Source organism: Peromyscus eremicus, chromosome 14, assembly GCF_949786415.1.
Source record: "Peromyscus eremicus chromosome 14, PerEre_H2_v1, whole genome shotgun sequence".
Taxonomy (NCBI): Eukaryota; Metazoa; Chordata; class Mammalia; order Rodentia; family Cricetidae; genus Peromyscus; species Peromyscus eremicus.
Genome location: NC_081430.1, coordinates 56947652 through 56969102, shown reverse-complemented (window position 1 = coordinate 56969102; position 21451 = coordinate 56947652). Strand labels below are relative to the sequence as shown.

General features: G+C 48.1%; 1 protein-coding gene across 3 annotated transcripts in view; it reads right to left on the bottom strand.

Annotated features, from left to right (window-relative positions):
• The window catches only part of Wdr25 (WD repeat domain 25), a 133408-nt gene that overhangs the window by 36391 nt on the left and 75566 nt on the right, over window positions 1–21451 (bottom strand). For all 3 annotated transcript variants that reach the window (XM_059279904.1, XM_059279902.1, XM_059279903.1), the window contains exons 3-4: window positions 13432–13579; window positions 1316–1446 (exon numbers count right to left, since the gene is read on the bottom strand). In XM_059279904.1, coding sequence (XP_059135887.1) covers window positions 1316–1446; window positions 13432–13579 — 279 coding nt within the window. The remainder of the gene's footprint in view (window positions 1–1315; window positions 1447–13431; window positions 13580–21451) is intronic.

Genomic DNA, 21451 nt, shown 5'->3' with positions numbered 1-21451 from the left:
AAACGATGGAGAGAAATAAAGTAGCAGAGAGGACAAGTGAACTCGAGGAGGGTGGTGGGCAGGGAAAGTGGCATTTGAGCGATGTTCCCTCCGGGCACATACCCTCATAGAGCACGGGAGGAGCATCAGTACACGTTTCTACAGGCAGCAAGTGTGCAGCACGTTCTGGGAAAGGCAGAGTGTGGCTGGGATGGGCTGATCATCAGGGGCATTGGGGAGATCGTTTAAGCCTTGTGGATCATGGGCTTTCGCTGCAATTAAGATGGGAACCTGGATATGCTGCCGGCAGACGCAGCCATCTGACTTAGATCACTCTGCGGCTGGGTGGAGAACAAATGGAAGGACCAGCAGTGAGAGTAAGCAAACAGGAAGCTCAAGCTCTCCTAGCTCGAGACAATGACAGCTCAGGCCAGCCACACCACACAGCAGAGGACACGGGCAGAAGGGCTGATGCTATGATGGGAGGAACACAGTTTGCTGGCGATGACAATGGGGGTTCCATGGAAAGAGCCGAGGCGGGGCTGCTGCGGGGTCATCATGTGTTAAGAGGCTGAGACAACTGGAGCAGCAGGCTGCAGCAGGGCCGGAGTGGAAGACCCCCAGCTTTTAAGTCCCCTGAGGTCAACACCTCCTCTAGGAAGCCCCCTCAAGACAAGCTGACAAGCCATGTACACGTGTACACTGCAGAATGTTCTCTGCACTGGAGTTGTCTATCTCCTGGAGAACTCCAGGCTGAGTCACTTTACACACACAATAGATACTTATCAAATCTTCAGGGTGATATGCTGCATAAATTTGTACCTGTGATGTTTTAGTATCTAAATTGTTCTCTAAAACCTCTGAAAATGATGCTCATCCCTCATTAAATATGAAGTCAAAACTAACCTGCCTCAAATATACAGGTGCAGCTCTGTCCCTACTTATTCGAATTCCAGAGGAAATTCTCCCATAGAAAGGCTGGCCTAGCAGGCACTAAGTAGATGGTTTAGTCGGTAAAGTGCTTGCCTCAAAAGCATTGAGTCCCTTAATTCAATCTCCAGAGCCCATGTAAAAGGTCAGGTGCAGTGGTGTGAGACTGTACTCTCACCACTGGAGAGGCATGACAGGTACAGTCCTGGAGCACTCTGGCTAGTCAGCCTATCTAGTCAGCAAGGCCCAGGGCCCAGTGAGACTCTGTGACAGCTCCTGAAACATCCAAAGTTGATCTCTGTCCTAGACACACACACACACACACACACACACACACACACACACACACACACACACACACATATTCCCCACACATGAAAAGCCAGCCTCGGAAAAAGGGTGTCACCTTGCCAGTCCTCATGTCCCAAGCTTTGATTTCAGAGCTGAAGCCGCCACATAAAAAGACGTTGTGATCTTTTGGATGAAATTTCAACGTGGTGATTCTGAAGTCACTCCGACCACTAAATACTTGGGTTCCTGTAACACAGACAGACAAGAAAGAGCGAGAAAATACTCAGATCACAAGTATTTCAAAGTGGAGATGTTCACACAGCCCTCCAGGGCCCTATGCGGCCCGGTGTAGACTTTCTGGGAACAGAGAAGAATGGCAGTTCATTTCCACTCCCTGTCAAATCCCTCCCCAGAGACCCTGACTAACCCAGGCAGCTCATCCCAGGACTCCACCTTTCCCTACTCTGCCAGTTGTATGTCATCTCATTTCAACCACATGCCAACTAACCACAGCACAGCTGAACACAGGCTTGGGGAGGTTCGGGGAATTTCTCAGGCTGCATAGGCAATACAAGAGATTGTTGATCCAGAAATCTGAAAATCTAAAAGCAAAGTTGGTTGGGATTTATCTCAGGATCCATCTTCCAATCCTTGTAAGAATGAAGATGGGTTTGTTACAGTGTGTGGCAGCTGTGGATGACCTGACATGCTGGGCCACAAATGACAGTGACCTGCACAGCAGCCCAGCCACAGAATGGACATCAGGTGTGGCTCACTGGGGTCTCACAAGCGCTACAGGACTCGAGATGGCCCTGGTCATTCTTCATATCATCATAAACAGTTGTCGAGTCCCTCTGTGCACTGTGGTAAATATCTGGCACACACCGATCCATGCGGTGTGGAAACAGCTGTCGCTAATGGTTTCCTAGAGGTGAGCAATAGAAACTTCAGAAGTGTCCATCATTCAGGGACAGTTAAAGCCAGCACTCCTTCCACTGCCCAGTGTGACTTGTACACCCCACAGCACTGATGGGATTCTTATCTGTCACATTTAATTTGTTCAGATCTGCACCAAGAAATCAGACCAGCTTTGAGAGGCACCACACGGGGAAGCACCTTGGCTTGGCTCCTGACACATCACTAGGGCTCAGCTCAGGTTCATACACCAGGGACAGCACCTGCCACCTTCCAATAGCACAGAGGAGGCTTCCCTCAGAGACAGCACAACATCGTCCTCAGCCAAGTGGGGAAATCTTGGCCACCTTTGGCTACCAGGTCTCCTCCACTGAACCAGGCAGTGGCAAAGCGGAACACAGAAGCTGACAGCCAAGGAGCTGGGAAGGTGGCTGTCTGTAAAATCCATGCCAGAGAAGCATGAGGAGCTGAGTTTGATCCTAAAACCCACATTAAAAAACTGGGCTTGCTGGTGCATGCTTGCAACCCCAATACCGATGGGGGGACAGACAGGCAGATCCCTAAGGCTTGCTAAGACTCCCCTCATCAGTAAGCCCTGGATCCCAGTGAGAAGGTGGAAGGCTCCCAGGGAATGGTGCCGAAGCTGACCACCAGCTTCCACACACATGTACACAGGCGAGCACCTGCAGGCACACAGCTGGTGGACAGGACAGTGTTGAGATGTCAAGCCCTAGAAGGCTGTGTTTGTTCACTCTGGGCAGAAAGCACTCCCCGATGGCTTCTTCTGTCTGCTGACCCAATACACTGAGTAAGAACTCGGCCAGCTCCAGCTCGTCCGCTAAGGAAATGAAACTCATCAATCACAGCTTATGAGAGTCACAGAGGGACAACACAGATCCAATGGCCAGAGTCACTGTCTCCAAGCTTGTCTGCCTATATCCCATTCAGGACAGACCTAAACAGACACCACTGTCATGCGGTGATTTGTTTATGAGTGACAAAATACACCACTGTGCCAATATAGCATAGACATGGTTTCTAAATACTTTTTTTAATTGTTTATTTGTGTGTCTTTGTTAAGAGTATATGCTGTGGGTGTGCAGGTTCCAGCATAGGCCAGAAGAGGTTCCCTGGAGCTGGAGTTACAGGCAGCTGCCTGACATGAGTGTTGGTCCTCTGAAAGAATAGCAAGTGCTCGTAACCACTGGGCCATCTCTCCACTGCCATTATCAACATTTTTTAAATACCAAAAAATAGGACCTCTTACAGAGTGAGGCAAAAATAAACTAGCCAATTTTAAATATATCTTAATATGCCATATATTAAGAGCATCAAGCAAACTTATTTTTTAACATTTTATGTATTAATTTGGGGTGAATGTGCATGTACAGCATGCAGAGGTCAGTGGACAACCTGAAGGGGTTGGGTTTCTCCTTCGGCTATGTGAGTCCGGGGGATTAAACTCAGTTCTCCAAGCTTGGCGGCAGATGCCTTTACCTACTGAGCCGTCCTGCCAGCCCAAGGGCATCACAACTTCCTAAAAATCATAAAAACCACATGGGCTATAGAGTTATAGCTATGGTACTTTTAGTGGTAGCAGTAGAATCAAAAATGCTTTCTCTTATCTAAATGCAGATGGCGTTCTGTGATACAGGGCTTGAAAGCCATCCAACTGTGGTTTCTGTTTACCCAGTGAACTCAGGGAGGCTGACAGAGACTCCTCGCGGGAATGGGCCAGGGTACAGGGTGCTGTCCACTGGCCACACAGTAGACATTCTCCACTTCTGGCCTCCAGTGATTTAGAGCCCGTTTTGTCTGGCAAAGGACAGCCCTGCAACTAACCAGAAGGTGTTATTGTTATATTCTCAACAACTTGGTTCAAAGTCAGATGAAATGTTCATTTAAAGGGTTTTAAAACAGATCAGAAAGCTGATGAGTCCCACGGTCAAGGGTGCAGACAGACACTAGTTGTTCTGGTTTTGTTAGGTTCTTTTCATTTGATGCCAGGAACTGAACTCAGGACCTTGAGCATGCTAGACAAGCATTCTACCACTGAGCTACACTTCCCACCTGCCTAAGTAAAGTCTTCAAGAGATGACACAAGTCATTTTTGGCAACACCAAAAAACAAATAAATAGATCCATTTTCAGGTACCAGGGCATGGCTCTATAGTAAAATTTGTGCTTAATATGTCCAAGGTCCTTGGTTCAAATGCCAGCATAGGGAAAAAGAAAAGAAAGGGTGGGAGTGGGGGGAGGGAGAGAAGTTTGTTTCAAAACATTCCTTCCAAAGTGAAAAATAATAATTATTAATTTTAAATTTTGAGAGAGCAGGGAGATGACTGGGTACATAAAGTGCTTGCTATATAAGCATGAGGATTTGAGTTTGAATCTCCAACACGCACAGAAAAAGCTTGGCATGGTGGCACATTCATGTAATCCTGGTGCTGGGTGGATGGAAATGTAGGGGTTCCCTGAAGCTTACTGGCCAGAAATCAGTGAGCCCCAGGTTCAGTGAGAGACCCTGTCTCAGAAAAATAAGGTAAAGAGTGAATGAGAAAGACCTCACTGTCAACCTCTGGGCCTAACACACACACACACACACAGGTACTGGAGTCTTGCTGTGTAGCTCACAAAGGCTCCTACTGAACGCTAGCACTCCTGACTCAGTCTCCTTTGCACAGACAGGCCCATCCCTGGGCAAACCTTGTTTTGCTTTTATTTTTGTTTTGTTGGGTTTTGAGACAAAGTCTAATTCTGTAGCTCAGGCTGGGAGAGAACCCATTACGTAGTCCAGGCTGACTTCCCCAGGCTACCCTTCTGCTTCAGCCTCTCAAGTGCGAGAACTACAGGCATGAGCCACCACACCCAGCTGGTACACACTTCCCAGAGCACAGTTACTCCTACTCTGCACCTGCCCCTGCACCTGCCCTTTGCTTCAAAGAATGACTAAAAGCGCTGATTATTTTTTTCCTTCTACTCCCTCTTCTGGAGTCAAGGGGTGGCAGTCACTTGTCACTGCAGGAAGTCTGGAAATACCTAGCTTTTTATAAAGGAACACCTGTGCTTCTGTACGGTTAACATGGCTCAAGGCCCTCAGCGATGCAGGAAGGTAGATAACACTCCCCATCTACCCTCCGGTAGCCCAAGTATTAAACAGGAGTAAAAATGGACCAAGCTAGGAAGAGCCACTGACAGAAAGCAGAGGCTGGAGAGGAGAGCTTTACCAACCAACCTTTGTCATGCACTGCCCCTCTTCCTCCAAGACACTTCATGCAACTTCAGGTATAGGCATATACAGTAGGTGCAAAGACCAACTATTTGCTGATAATAATCATAAAAAATTTTAAAACAATTCTTTGGTATACATATAATTTTACTATTTACTAACAATGAAAGCAAATTTGCATACTAATGAGATGGACTGCTTGGTTATTTCTACATGAAGAATTAAATCTTGAGTATGTGTGGCAAGTCCTGTACCTCCAGGACTCGGGAAGAAGAGGCAGGAGGACAGCCTGGACTACACAGTAAGCTTCAGACCAGCCTAGGCTACAGAATGAAACCTTCTCTCAAGATACAAACAACAACAACAACAAAAAAGAATTGTATTTGATACAACAGGATATATCATACTTTCAAAGTTTTTCAAAATTGCTGGATGTTCAGAGATGTTGAGAATGCCACTTTGCATAAATCCACTTTTAAGAAAATGACAGAAGTATGTCTAGGGACATTCCAGAAACTACTGGAGAATCTGTCCCAAGCCAAAATTCATTCAACATTTTTTTAATGAAGCTGACTTTAAGAACAATTTTAAAGTCAACACTAACACAGTGCAATCCAAGGATGTACTAACTTGACACCCACATGTTGAGGAGTATAAAATATTAAAAGTCCTTATTTCCCAGAATGGAACTGTTACATTTCTGCAAGAGCAGAAAACTTTGTAAATACAGGCCTGGCACCACACTTCACCACACAGGAGCTGAGGCGTTGGGTCAGGTCTCATGGGCATTATCTTGCCCGATGGCATTCCCAGTACACAATGCCCATGGTGTGTGCTCAGATCGAGGCTGCGGTGAAGTCATGGGATGCAACATAGGTGAGTGCTGCTAGAAACATCTGGGATCCATTACGCATTTGAGCTTGAATTAATTTTTGGTCACTGCACATTCAGAAACCTTTAACAGTTGCTGAGTTTTTCACAAGCCTACACTCAGTTATACAACCCTGTGGAGCTATGATCACAGTTTTCGAAGCTGGGTTCTACAGCGTGGAAGATAGCCTTTTAAAACTGCAGCGCTGTTTTTGTGTTGTGTTATGTTGTTTCTCAGGGAACTCAGCAGGCTGTGGGTGCCCCATGAGGACTTCACATCCTCAAACCACCCTCATAAACAGTCACCATACAGAAAGCTAATCTAACTGGGAATATGCTTTTTCTCCAGTTTACTCTTATTTTTTTCACAGCCCAAGCTTTTCTTCACCTGTTTTTTTGTTTGTTTGTTTGTTTGTTTGTTTGTTTGTTTGAGTGTATGCTTGCAATGTAGCTGTGCCGGGAGAGTGTGGAGGCCAAAGGTTGATGTTGGATGTCTTCCTCAACTTACATTGAAAGTCTCTCACTGAGCCTAGAGTTCTTCAATCTGGCTAGACTGGTAGCCAGCGAGCCCCAGGCATGTGTCTCTGCCTCCCCTGGGCTGGGATTACAGGCAGAAGCCACCTCACTTGGCTTTTAGCTGAGTGCTGGGGACCCCAACTCAGGTCCTCATGCCTGAGAGGCAGGTACTCTACCCACTGAGACATCTCTCCAGACCCTCTTCCAAACCCCTTAGCTGCAGTTAGCGATCAGATACCAGTTGATACATAGGTAGCAAATGTCTGACCAAATAGAATAAAGAGAGGGTCTCTTCCCCTCTACACCCCCAGATCTGGAAATTTACTGCCCATCCTTAGACCCACATCAAAGGAAAACTCTCCCGGGGAGGGGGGGGAGGGGCAGGTGCTTTCCTGGGTCCTTGGAGTACAGCATGGGACCAGTCATGTTTTCATTTGGAAATGGCAGCAAGTCACCAGGTGCTTGTTAAAAGGTGGGTAACATGACCTTGCTGACCACAGGGAAGAGAGGGTGGGAAGGTTGAGCTGCTAAAAGGTGATGATTGAAGTTTTCCTGCTAAAAAGAAAAAAAAAAAAAACCACACATTTCTGAATGTTATTTCCCTCAATTCCCAAAGACGCTGAAAATCTGTCTTTGAAAGGACTAAAATTTTCCACTTAGAAAGAGGCTGTCGTATCTATTTCCTCTTCTAAGAGCTGGGCTTTACTATTTCTCTTTGTTAAAGGGGTCCAAAGCTAAAAGATTTTTAATAAGCTAACAGGTACTTAATGGAAAACACTAGGGAAAAATTCTGCTAAGACTTCAGTTCGGAAATCAGCATCACAGCCACCATCATGGCGGGACGTTTGAGGCAGTTGAGGTGATAATGCTGAGAGCCAGAGAGACCCAAGTCCCAGACCAGCTCTGTCACTTGTGATGGGACCTTGGGTGGTCCCTCCACTGCTGAGTCTCATGCAGTCAGGAAGACTGAACGCTAAGTGCCATACACAGCACTCTGTGGAGTAAGCAACCAAAGTGAACCATTATTGTTTGAAAAATTAAACCCCAACTTATTGAATTCATCTGTGGTTAAATTAAAAGCTAAAGCCAAGGGATGCTGGGTTCTAACAGCGGGAACCTTAAGAGACTAATGACTATTGAAGCTTTTGCATGAGGCCTGGATAATACAGCAGCCTGGGCTGGCTTCTGCCTTTGCTGAAGAGAAAGGCAGAGGATGCTGGGAGACATTCACCGGGGAGCAGGCTTGGCCAGGAGCACTAGTCACTCTTGAGGTAAAGGCCTTTCTCCTGGATTCCGTGGCCACTCTCTCCCCTCTCCCAGATGGTGACCTGTCAGTCAGCTCTCCTCCTGGGCGGGGCTAGCTGAAACAGACCTTTTACCTTGGGACTATCTTGCTTGTCTGCTTGTTATAGGAAATTCTGTTTATTCACTGCAGGCTTATAGGAAATTGAGCTTTGAAATATGTAATCCATTGGCACTTGGCTGTATTGATCTGGTTATAATGAGCTCAACCAGTATAAAAACTGTTTGGATCTTCTTGGAGTTAAGAAAAATTACTTCTTTTCCTTTTTGGATCAATAATGATACAAATAGAAAGTGTGTTTCTGGGCTGGTGGGGTGTGGCTTGGTGCAGAGTACTTGCTTATGGAGTATGAGGCTGCAAATTCAATCCCCAGCCCTGGAATAAATCATCCTTAAAGCAAAGCCATGCTTCAAGGATTCTGCAAAAATCCAGAATGCCCTTTTGACACCATCGTTCCCATCCAGGAGCACTGAGGCGATGCTGGGGTGACCCTGGACAGGCAACTCCTTCAAGCTGCGCCTCTTCCTTTCTTAGGTAGAGCCGTTAGGCTTCCCTGAGGTAGCCACCCATCAGTGGTAACCGGGGTAACATCATCTGTCAGCCTAATGTCTGTACCAGGGGACACTATGGTCAGGCAGGCTCCAGGACTCTCCATTTTCATTCAGCATGTCTGGTTCCCAGACCATTCCTGCCACATCAATGGCATTTCAGGTTAAATGAAACCCAAGTGCTGGTCCCTAGGAAAGAGAGGGGGCATCTGTGCCCCTGCAGGAGCTCACCTTAACTAAGTTACTATGAGGTCACAAGTGGGAAAGGAACCAATATATATAATAAGCCTGTCCTTCAGGCCTATCTGGACCTTGCACTTATCACATACCACAATCCTGGGTAATGGCAGGAATTAACCTGCATCTCAGAGCTGAGGAAAGGGAGTTTGGTAAGGGAAAGGACATCTGGCCCTATTGGCCAGCCATGCAGACAGTGACTGGACTTGTGTGACCCCAAAGTCGCTCTGTCTGCATCCCACCTCCAGACCTGCCAGCTACTCCTGACCTTTCCTTCTCCATAGCTCTTTGTTCCTAGCCACAGACTCACGAACAAGCAGGAAAAATGTTGACAAGGGAAAGCTTATGTTGTTGGCGCGTGGTAATTGAGCCTGTGTTCCCAGGCAGCAGGCATATGACTCATTTCGCTAAAATCAATATCGTTACACTCATCCTCTGGGAAGTATTCAGCCAGCTGTAAATTTAACCATCCTGACTCAAAGTTAACGAGAAAAGAAGCTTGCTAACTTTCAAATCAACCTCTGTGTATCAGGAGTGGGGCCCATGTTGGCAAGTGGGCAGAGGTCTGGCAGGATGCCGGCTGAGGGCCAGGTGGGCCTCATCTGCATGCCCACCAGCATGGCTCTGGACTCACCAGCAGTGCAGCTCAGAGCCTGACATCCTTCCTGTAAAACTGTGCTCAAAACTGCCCGTCAGAGGTAGCTGTGAGAAAAAAACACAGCAGAAGCAGGAGCAGGCTCCAGAGCAGCCAGTAGGGCCACATGAATGGTGGCTGCGGAGGCTGGAGGTTGCCATCATGCTTTTCCTTCCAAGCCCAGCCACTTTCAATTATCTGGACAAGACTGAATTTCTTAAAATTAGGGGGTGGGGAGATGGCTTGCAAACCAGCTGTGTTTAGCTATAAGCAGCTTTGTTGAAACACAGAACCAACCATGCTGAAACCAAACATGCCCCAGCCACGTTCAGCTCCAGGGTCAGTCCACAAAGGCAGCCTAACCTAAGAAGGGCCAGTTGCTCACTGATGACTATTGCTACACACAGGAGAAACATGGCTCCCGGGAGCCCATGTCAATTAATAAAATCATGCCGGGGCCTGGGTGCTGCCCTCTTCATAAGGAGGGCTGGCATGAGCTTCCCAGCTTAGGATGAGATGGGTTTATGGAGATGGAGAAACCCTCCCTGGAGGGGAACCAATGAAAGGCTGCTTAGAGAGCTTATAGGAGAGGGGGTCACAGAGCACAGACATCTGCAGAAGGGGTCTTCTGACATGCCTAACAAAGGTGGTGGGTGGGTAGCTAGCTGTTCACTGGGCAAGACAGTACCCGAAGGACAGTGGCCAGGGATGCTCATCAGCTCAGACCCTGCTAGACCTAGCTGCAATATCACTGGGCCTCAAGCGGTAAATAGACAAGGACGCCAGTCTGAAAGCAGGCCTTACCCACTGAGGCCTGGGACACAGTCGGCACACACTGTTTCCTGCCTGCTCTCCATGGGCACTAAGGACCCTAAGCAGGTTCTCCTGGAATGTGCTGGAACACTTGAGTGTGCCACAGAGCTTGAAAACCTACAGAGGCCCTGGCTGCACTACAGCACTTGCTTCAAGCACCAGTGGGAGCTGGTGCCACTTCAGAGGCTTAGCCTGACACGGAGCCTTCTTCCATGGCCTCTCCTCCAAAGCCTCACGGGCCGACAGTGCTCTTTGCCACGGCCTTCATTTGGACACTATTCACTCTTCCTGTGCCAAGTGCTCTGAAGCTGTCAAGGCTAACACTGCTCCTACTGGAGCATAGCTGTCCACAGCTCAAGAAGCATCCTTCAGCCCATCACTTAATCAGAGGGGTTAGGCAAGATCATCTAGGCACTCCATCCTCCCAAGGCTGTTTTCTGCAGATGTTGAGCCACTGCCTGGAGACAGCCAAGCACCCTGCCAAGATAGTTTGTCCAGGGCAGAGAGAGGCGAGGGGAGGGCATACCAGTTCATGCATTGGCAGGACACCTTTACCAGCCCCATAGGCCCAAGCTATGTCCAGTCATCACCACTGGTCGGGTGACCTCAAGAAAGTCACCAAACACTCAAAGCCTCAGTTTCTGCATCAAAGAAATGGGGATACAGATGGAGTTCTCACAGACCAGTGAAGGACTAAGCATGATGCCCAAGCAAAGGGCCTACTCCATTTACCTTCATCAGCACAATACAGGCCTAGTAGCATGTGGGACACCAGGGCTACAGCAAGGACTTGGACAGCAGACCACTTTCTTTCTCTGTGGCATCAGCCCTAGTCATGATGGGGCTGAAGACAATTCTTAGAAAAGGAATACTCGTGTAGGGTGCAGTCCAGCTGGCCAATCCCTCCCACCCACCATGACCCCAACAAAAGACACCGTGGTACTGAGACAAGAGGAGGTAATCAGGACAGTGAGCATCCCAGAGAGAAGGGCAGATGTCCCTGGCCATAACAGCCTAGAGTTCTGCAGAGGGCTGGACTGTGGAGTCTACACACCTACCCCATACCCCAAATAGAGGGCACATGTTACTCCCTTGCCAGGAGAAGCTGCCACCCACCACAAAAGGGATGTGCAACTCTAAGGGGCTGCAGTCTGCAAAAGGGGCCCTCAGAGCTGAGCAAGCTGGGGGGGGGGGGGGGGAAGGTTTCTAAGGAGACAACCAGCTAATTGGTTTGCAGGACAGGTCACGCACAAAGCCAGCGACACTCAGGGCCTGGGTGGCGTCTGCCAGTGTTCCCTGAGGCCGCCTGTGCCTAATGTAGCAGAGACGTTTGTTAGGGAGATTGTAGACGGAAACAAGAGCGCCAAAAATAATTAATCTGTGAGCAGATTTGATTAAGTGTTGATTCATGGCTGTTCCGTAAGCCAACAGCCCGTCAGAACTATAAATTAACGAGATAAAATGGTACTGGCCCTCCATATTTCAGGCCGGGTATTGACATTTTAGAATCCACAGATTTTTAACTGTATTGATTGAGGACACCAGGATAAATGGCCTTGGCGCCAAATTCCCATTAATGACAATGGGCACCGAGTGACTAATTCCCAAAGCCCTGCAGAGAGAACGCCCTGCTCGGCCTTCTCCTGGCAGGGCGCTCTAATTAGATTGAAATGAAAAAGCCAAATCACCATGGGCGGGAGAAGCAGAGAAAGAAAATGGAAGATCAGACTTGGGGAAGAGAAAGGACAAAACTAGTTAGAGCTGGACAGAGGCCACAGGGCGCACAAGTGCTAAGACACAGGGCCAGGGAGGGGTATGCAAACATATGGTCCCCCTACCCCAGCAGCCCTTGGGAGCTTTATTACTCAGGCTAGGAGGATACAGCAGGGGCCAGCCTCAGCTCTCCAATTATGCAGATGTGAGCCAGCCCCATCCAAGCAATGGACAAAGAGACCACCAGGATGGGCCCATCCTCAGGGACACATGCTTGCCAGGATACAGACAGAAATGCCAGCTATCCTCATAGGAGAGGCCTCATCTGGGGTCCAGAGGCCTTCCTGGAGGCTGAGATCCAAACCCATCAACGCTGTCCTCTTTGGGAACAAAAGATATCTAGCACACCCCAGCACAGACCCTGTACACAGTAGGTGGAAAATAAGTGGCAATCCTTCAGTAGATGAGCCCCATGCAGACATCATCTCTAGCAGAGGAGGATGAAGTGCCTTCCATCGTTCTCTACCAGACAGTAACACTTAGAAGTGGAGCCATGCCTCTCGATACCTACCCTGCATACAAGAGCCCCTTGGAGCCCTGCCAGCATGCCACCCTCCATGATCCACCACACCTGAAGGGACAGCATCTCCTCTCCCACCCACCACCCGCACTGAGCCACATGTCACATGATGCTAGCTGCAGTTCCAGGTCCTCCTAGCTGGAACAAACAGGACCATGACCCACTGCTGTCTCAGACTCATCATCAGTCACCGACTGCCACGAGTCCCTAACTTGTCAGGCATCGGGACCCATCGCTGCTAACAGCCAGAATGAGAGTTCTGGGAGGTGGCCAGGAAGCGAGGGCTCAGTTGGGCAGTATAGGTTAGACTCCATATTCAATAGGCCCCAGTCTCCCTTGCTGTCGCTGAGTGGTCCAACCTAGGGATGCTGCATAGAGCCTGCCTGGGAAAGCTCCTTTTGCTGGCTCCTTCCTCCTTCCCTACCTGATAGAAGATCTTCCTACATGAAACCCCCTTGCCCAGGTGCCTCCCAATATAAATACTGGGAAGAGCCCCCCTGAAGACTTCCCTATGGAATTTAGTTCCACCCCATGGACTGACAGGAATTTAAACTGATGCCTGTCAAAGGACACCGTGATATTTTGGTTCCAATTACATAGCAGAAGTTGATTAAAAAGCTGCCTCTTTATCCAGCCCTGCAGCTTGGGGCTGAGACAACCATGGCTGTCCTTTGCTGACTGGCAGAGGACTGGGTCCAGTGCTTTGCAGACAGCTGCAGTGCCATTGGTAAGTGATCTGTACACTGGTCAGGGAAATGAGTCTGCTCTGAGACCCCCACCACACCATGACGGTAGGTGGTTTGCGATCAGGACCCTCCGGAGAGGTTTTCCCAGTGACAGGGCCGACCTGGGGCAGTGAGACATCAGGACACACCTGTTTCGAGGTCTGTTAGGTGCAGGGCAAAGTCGAAGCCACCACTGAGGATGCGCCGGCCACAGGGAGACCATCGTGCAGCCCGTACCGCCTCACTGTGCACAGAGTAGGTCTGCAGGCAGTGCCCCGAGTCCACGGCATTCCACACCTGCAAGGGAAACAGAGAGGCAGCACCAGACACTGTGATGAGGGCCTGAGCTCCAGGTCAGCAGGGGGCTCCCTGGGGAACTGGGTTCCTATTATTCACATCAAAACAACAGCTGGAGTTGCTTTTCCTTTCCTCACAAAAATGTGTAGACTTCCTTTTTCTGGGGCTAAGAAACAGCAGTTCCTAGCTCCACTCAACCTTCACACCTTCTCCTACCTGCTGGCCACAGACATGTCACAGTCCTGCCCCAGTCTCCTGAAGCCTGCTACTTGCCCTGGAGCGGACAGAGCACATGGCCAGACCACAGTCAAGGGATCTCTTGAAGACTGAGATCCAGACAGAGGCCAGTCACAGAGCACATCTTCTTCGGAGAGGGGTCCTTCCCCCTAACCTTCATCCTGGCTTCCCATCAGGGAATGAGGCTCCCAGGAGAATGTCCAGTACACAACTGACTCCTACAAGTGGCTTACAAGCCCAGGCAGGAGAGCTACAGTACCACAGCTGGCAGGCTAGCTCACAGAGGTGTTAGGGGCTGGTTCTCTTCCCTGTCACTACAGGGTGAAGGGGACACACTGTAAACACCTCCCCTTGACATTGCATCTTGCTGGTCATGTGATGGCTCTAGTGACTCCACCTCACTGGGCCTCAGTCTCTCACTCCACAAACTGGAAGTAAAAGCATCATCCCAGATAGGAGTGAGGCTGGAGCAGGAGGCAGCTCTGAGGCAGGGGCAACAGGAGGGCTGCTGGACGTGCTGGGCGGGGCTTGTGGGGATGGGCGGGGCTTGCAGGGTGGGGGCGGGGCTTGCAGGGATGGGAGGGCTTGCAAGGATTGAGGTTCTGAAACAGCAAGATTCCCTGAGTATCAGCAGCACCAGGTTTTCCTGAGTAAGTTCTAGAAAAGCCCAAACAAGCACACCCACGCACTTCCACAAACCTGCTCCTAGGGCAACTTCCATTAAAGATGAGCTAACTCTACCTGCCAAGTCCTGAAGGCTCTCCAAATGCAGCCAATCTGGAGTTCTGAAAGGTTTCCTGGGAGTTTGTAAATGTCTAAGCATACACAAACAAGAGGTCATGAGAAGGTCCCACAGAATGTGGGGAGGGCCCCCTCTGCTCTTTCCTTCCACGCCAGGGGTCAATAGCTAGGTCTCAAATTAAAAAGAATAAAACAGAACTAACAGGAGAAGCAGCCAGAAGGCTGGTAAGTGCAGTGAGGATTGGCAGCGGGGCAGCAGAGCGCAGAACGTGCTGCTTCCTCAGAATTATGTACAAGTACGATGTTAATAGAAAAATTAAGTGAGCAAGTGAGCTCTGCAGGGCTCACACAGTTAGACAGTAAGAGGCCAACACCGTGTACATAGGACAGGCTGCATTTACAAAGTGTGGTGTCATTTTCTAAGACACATGAACTACAACATCATACTAATTAGGCAGGCTGGTATAAAACAACAAAAAATGAAAACAACAAGTGTTGGCATGGATGCAGAGAAATTAGAACCCCCTATACTGCTGGCAGGAAGGTAAGATAGTGTAGTCATGATGGACAGCAGCTTGGTGATTCCCAGACACCTGTAGGGTTACCATGAAACCTAGCAATTCCACTTCCGAGAATAAACCCAAACATCTGGCACTGGGGTCTCAAAGTTTTGCCTATTTATATGGATAGAGGGTGGAAGTTGCCTACTTGTCCAGACAGGTGAGAGGGTAAACAAAATGCAGTCCACCCACTCAGTGGCGTGCTCTTAGACGGTGCGTCCTGGCAGCGGCCATGACCTGGAGGAGCCATGACCGCACTGTTCAGTGGGACAGGCCGGCCCCAAAAGGATGAATTCTGTACAGTTTCCCTCATGTTGCTCCCAAGTAGTCAGAATCACAGGCAGGAAACAGAAAGGCTGCTGTCAGGAGCTGGGGGAGTGGAGTGTGGGTGAAGTAAGAGGCGTCCTGGAGGTGGACGAAGCCAAGCCCGTCCAACAGTATGAACCATATCCCTAAACCTGGCTACAGTGGTAAGGTCTGTTATATATCACTGTGTTTTTTTAAAGACACACACACACACACACACACAAAATCTTGTTTACTCACACATTTGCAATAAGACCCCCAAAACAAGCTCAAGATGGTTGTCACTCCTAGGGCTGCCAGGAGCTGTGAACGCTGCTCAGTGTTTCCTTTGAGAGGGTGAGTGGCACGTGGGAGGAGCAGATGGGGAGGAGGAAGAAGGCGGCTCTGAAACAATGGTGTCCAAATGTTTTCCTCTGCAGAGCTCTTCCACTTACTCATTCAACAAACACTCCTAAGTGCTTACTAGCTAGCTAGGCACTGCTCACAGGAAACAACCAAAGTCAAAACTCTTGCCTTCCAGGAGTTGGCCTTGCAGTCAGGAAGACGGGCCCTACACGAACTAGCAGAATGGAGAGTATCAGACACTAAGACTGATGCTCCAAGGTCAGCAAGAAAGGGGGTTCTAGAGTCAAGAAGGGGCTAAGGAAGTGGCCATGTTAGACCACTTTAAGGCCTGAAGGGTGAGAAAAGAGTTCTGCCTGAGTATACAACAGCATGAAGACCAGTCTGGCCAGAGAGGTGAACAGGGTGTGGAAAGAAGGGGTGTGGTGAGTGTCTCTATCGGCAGTAGAACATCCGGGGTCTCCTAGGGGAAGGAGGTAGCTGGCTCCAGCCTACAGGACCCCTTTAGCTGCCCTGAAGGAAGAAGATGAGGGGGCTTATGCGGGAATTCAGGACAGAGGCAGCAACAGTGGGGACGAGATCCATATGGGAGTCAGAAGCAATAGGAACTCCTTGGAGTAAAGCCAGTAGAGAGGCCAGAGAAAGGAGACCCACCTTAGGTCTGGGGCCTGAGCAGCAAGCAGAATGGCCAGCTCCAGGAAAAGCAAGGCCAGAGCTGAGCACTGAGTGAAGGAAGCAGGCCACAAGAAGGGAAGACTGGGGAAGTCCCTGCCCCATACTTTTGCATAGAACACACTCACCTAAAACCTTTTGTGATGTGCAGTAAGATGTTGAGTTAGTGAGGAGGGAGAAGAAAAAGGAGAGGGTAGAAGAGATGAGAGAGAGAAAAGGCAGGAGGCAGGGAGGCACACGGAGCAGACAGGGAACAGGGAGCATGGGAGACATAGAAGGAAGAAGGCCGAAGAAAGCTTAGACTCCAAGATGCCTGGGCCAAAAGCGCCACACAGTGCGCTAGGATTCGCGGGCAGGGGTGTCCTGCACGGTCCTGGGTCTAAGGAGACACAGAGCCCGTAAAGGTGGGACAGCCCCTCCCCCAAGGTGAAGTTGCACACCTGTCTGCTGGCGCACACTGCTGACGGCAGCCCAGAATCGATGAGGACCAGTCAGTCCCGCCTTGCTACCAAGGGTGAAGGTGAGAGGAATCTTCCCCAATTGCTCTCCCTAATTGAATTGAATGTTCACTGTCAGGCTTTAAAGATTAATTCCCAAACACTGCTGCAGCCCGGGAGTGTCTGCCTTTTTTCAACCAAGTAATTAGAGATCCCAAACTGCCTTCACAGGATTAAGGAGCTCAGTCTACTGTCGAATGTTCTGAGATGGCTCTGTATATTAACTACAATTATTAACACGGTCTGTGTGTCCAGCTAAAGCCACAGATTTGACAAGAACATGACGAGTAAAACGCAGTAGATTGGGTATCTGCACCTCGGGTGCTGCCGCTTCCACAGCAGCTTTTCTGGGTCTTCAAAGACCATCCAGCACGTCGCTTTAGTCTCAGGCCATGCTCTTGATTGCCCTTCGGTTTGGGTTTTGTTTTCATTGTATTTAACTTATCATCATCATTGGGAGGGGACACATGCATGCCACAGCAAACGTGTGGAGGCAGAGGACAACTCTGACAGTTCGATTCTCTCGTTCCACCACGGAGTTCCAGGGAACTCAAGTGGTTGGGTTGGTGGGCAAGCACCTTTACCTACTGAGCCATCTCACAGGCCCTATATATGCAGCCTCCTTACAAAACATTCATACTTTACGAAAGTGAAAAAAAAGGAAAGCCCTGTAGAGACCACTATGGGATGGTTGTTTCTTGGGTTACATGAGAAATAAGCATGTTCCACCAAAATGTATTTGTCAAAGACCAGAAAAAAAAAAATCAACTGAGAGTTGCCCATATCTCCACACCTGGAGGCCATGATGTCACATTTCTGGGGGTGGCTGTTCTTACTGTGTGATCCAGCCTCGGGAGGTCCTCCTGCCTCACCAGCTTCTCCAGTCAGTCTTTTACAGAATGGAGTATGTTGCCAGAGATGTTTTTATGGAAAGCCATTATCAGTTGAGAGAGGCTCCCTTCTATTTACTCAACATTGTTTAAAAAAAAAACAAAAAACTGTTGTACGTGTGTGTGTGTGTGTGTGTGTGTGTGTGAGAGAGAGAGAGAGAGAGAGACAGAGACAGAGACAGAGACAGAGATCTGCAAGTGTGAGTACAGAAGCACATATGCCATGAGAGTTCAGAGGACAATCTTGGGGAGTTGATTCTCTCCTTCCACCATTAATTCTGGGAATCAAACTCAGTATCAGGCTTGCTTGGCAAGTGTTTTCATCTATGCTGAGTCACTGTACTGGCCCTGAAAAGTTTTTTTTGTTTTATTTTTTACACATATAATCAGAAATGAATGTTAGGTATTGCCAAAATCCATCTACTTAAACGGTCTTATGGCTTCCTCTTTATAGTTAACCACTAATATTATGGTTCCACCATCAAGCACTGCACTGCTAAGCTCCCATTCCTGGGACTAACCCTGTTTAGTCATGATACTTCAAGTGGATAGTTAGATGGATTTGCTAAAGTTTCTGTCAAAAAAAAAAATTGCCAGTTCATCAGAGATATTGGATGGATGCTCACTTCTATTATGTCTTTTTCTTGCCTTGGTGTCAGGAGAACTAGTCAGGGGAGGTATCCGTCCTCTTTGACATTCCAGGATAGTTAGTGTAGCCACTGTAACATCATTCCCAAACTGAGTGGTTTGGACAACAGACACTGATATGGTACCGGAGGCTAGAGTTCTGAAATGAAGGTACCAGCAGGAGCTGGGCCCCTCTGAGGGTGGGCTAGCTCCTTTCTCTTATGCCTAAGCCCGGCCTCCATGTCTGCATGCCAGTCTTCCTCCATATATGCCTGCCTCCTGATCTCCCTTCTATGGCCACTAGTCACATGGCACTAGAGCCCATCCTACGCCCTCATTTTGCAACAATTACCTCTGTACAGATTCAATCTCCAAATATGGTTATGTTGTGAAATACTAGGGGCTAGGACTTTGAAAGAAAAATTGAGGGTGACAGGGGTACGTGTAATTCAACCCACAGCAAATGGATACTCGTCTTCCTTAGATGTTTGTTAGAACTCATTAGTGAAGCCATTAGGGCCTAGAGTTTTCCTTGTGGGAACAGTTTGAACTAAAAATTCAATTATTTCCATAGATATGAGATATGTTTCTTCTTGGGTAAGCTTTTATTATTAGGGTCTTCTGGGGGATTGTTCGTGTCACCCAAGTTGTGGCATTCATTAGCACACGCTGATCATGCATTACCTCTATATCCTTTTAATATCCTCCGTAGCATCTATAATTAGCATACTCTAATCATCTCTCACATTGGTAATTTGTGTCTTTTCTCTATATTCTTGATTCTAGTTAACAGTTTATAACATTCATTCATCTCAGAGAACCACCTCCTGAGCTGGGTGTGGTGGCTGCTCCTGTAATTCCACACTCAGAGGAGACCGAAAGACAGCGTCACTGCGAGTTCAGGGTCAGCCTGGGCTGCAGAGAAAAGAAAAAGAAAAGAAAATGGGGCCAGAAAGATAGCTCAGCAGGCAGAAGTGCTTTGTCGTGCAAGCCTGATAACCTGAGTTTGATCCCCAGAACCCATGGTGGAAGGAGAAACGACTCCTGAAAACTGGCCTCTGGCCTCCACATGTGCACCGTGACACACACACACACACACACACACACACACACACACACACACACACTGGAAACTGTCCTCTGGCTTCCACATGTGCACCGTGACATACACACACACACACACACACACACACACACACACACACACTGAAAACTGTCCTCTGGCCTCCACGTGTGCACTGTGACACACACACTCCCACGTGTGTCATACATGTAACACACACACTACATAGACTTCTAAAATTTTGTCAAGAGATGAAAAGGGCAGTTTCTCACTAGCTGGTCTTCTCTGTGGTTCCTCTACCTCCACTTGGGGCCCTTCTGCTCTGCCCTCCTTTATTGATTTGGCCTCAGTTGCTGGGCCTTTCCCGGTGTTAAGTGGAAGCTGAGGTCACTGAAAACTTTCCCCTAACGACCTAGGCACTTGGTGCTTCAAACCTGCTGCATCAGCATGCTTGTCTGCACACTCCCTCAGAACACTTCCTACGACAGGGGCTTCTGGAACGTTTGGCACTCTCGCCCCAAACTGACCTTCAGCCATAGGAAATGTGTCCAGTTTCCAAATATTAGGGAATTTTCCAGTGGTCTTCATTATTGATGCTTTTCGTCTAATTCTATCCCAGGAAGTCAACTGTGAATGATTTTGATATCTCTGAATTTCCCGATTAATCAGTTTCACAGCCACACCATGGTTATCTTGGTGGATATTCCACGTGTGCTTGAAAGGAATGTGCACTCTGTTGCTGTGATGCAGACAGTGGCATGGATGTCAATCAGGCCAGCTGGTGGCAGGGCTGTCCCAATCCTCCACATCTAAACTAGTTTTCTGTCTATGTGATCTACTGATTATTGAGAAAGTGCTGGAAGTTTTCGAGCCATTGGTGGGTTTTATGTTCATACATCCCATCCAGGCAGCTCTGCTTCATGTGTTTTAGGGCGCTCTTATTCTGTGTGTATATAAATATCTATGTGTCTGGTGTTATGCACCTTGGGGGATGTGCTGTGATGAACTGATCCCTCCTGTTATTATAAGATGACTCTCTTTATCCCTGTAATATTTCTGCTCTGAAATCTGCTTTGCCTGATATTTATATAGCCACACAAGCTTTCTTTTATTACTGTTAGTATTGCTTATCTTCCTCCATACTTTCAACTTAACCTTTTTCTGTTTTTATATTTCAGGTGGGTTTCCTGAAGGCACTGTATAATTGTGTGCTGCCTTTCTATCCAACCAAACAAGCCTTGTCTTTTAAATGGAGTGTTTAGACCTTTCCACCTGCTTTTGATAAGGTTTAAATTTGTTTTGTTTACCCAAACTATTGTTTTTTCCTCATTCTCTGTGCCTCTTTTCAATCTTTTGTTATTTCATTATACTTCCCATTGTTGGGACCCATAACCATAAATCTTTCTCTGTTTGTCTTATTATTAGTCACTTTAAGGTTTACAGCACACATCTTTAATTTATCCTGACCTACTCTCAAGTCACAACACCACTTGCCTTATAAGAACAAGAAAACAATGCAACCTATTTCCCTATCTTTCATCATGTATGTTACATCTCTACACATTATTGCATTCTGCATTACAATTTTACTTCCAATGGACACTTGTCATTGAAAGTAATTTTTAAATAAGAACAGAGTGTTTACATTGCCTCCAATGTACACTGGACACTCACCATCCCTGGAACAGATGGAGAATCCCACCCGGCATCAGTTTCCCTCTGCCTCACAAACTCCTTTCCTAATGAAAGTTTCCTGTAATGCAGACTTGCTGGCGATGCATCATTTCAGCCTTTAAGTGTCTGAGAAAGTATTGCGCCTTTGTCTTTTCAAGACCTTTCTCTGGGGATTGTGAGCAAAGGTTCCTGAAATGTCCTCACCTTCCAATGCGTCCTCTGCAAGGCTGGTCCACTGATAAGAACTTCGGTATCTGTGGAGA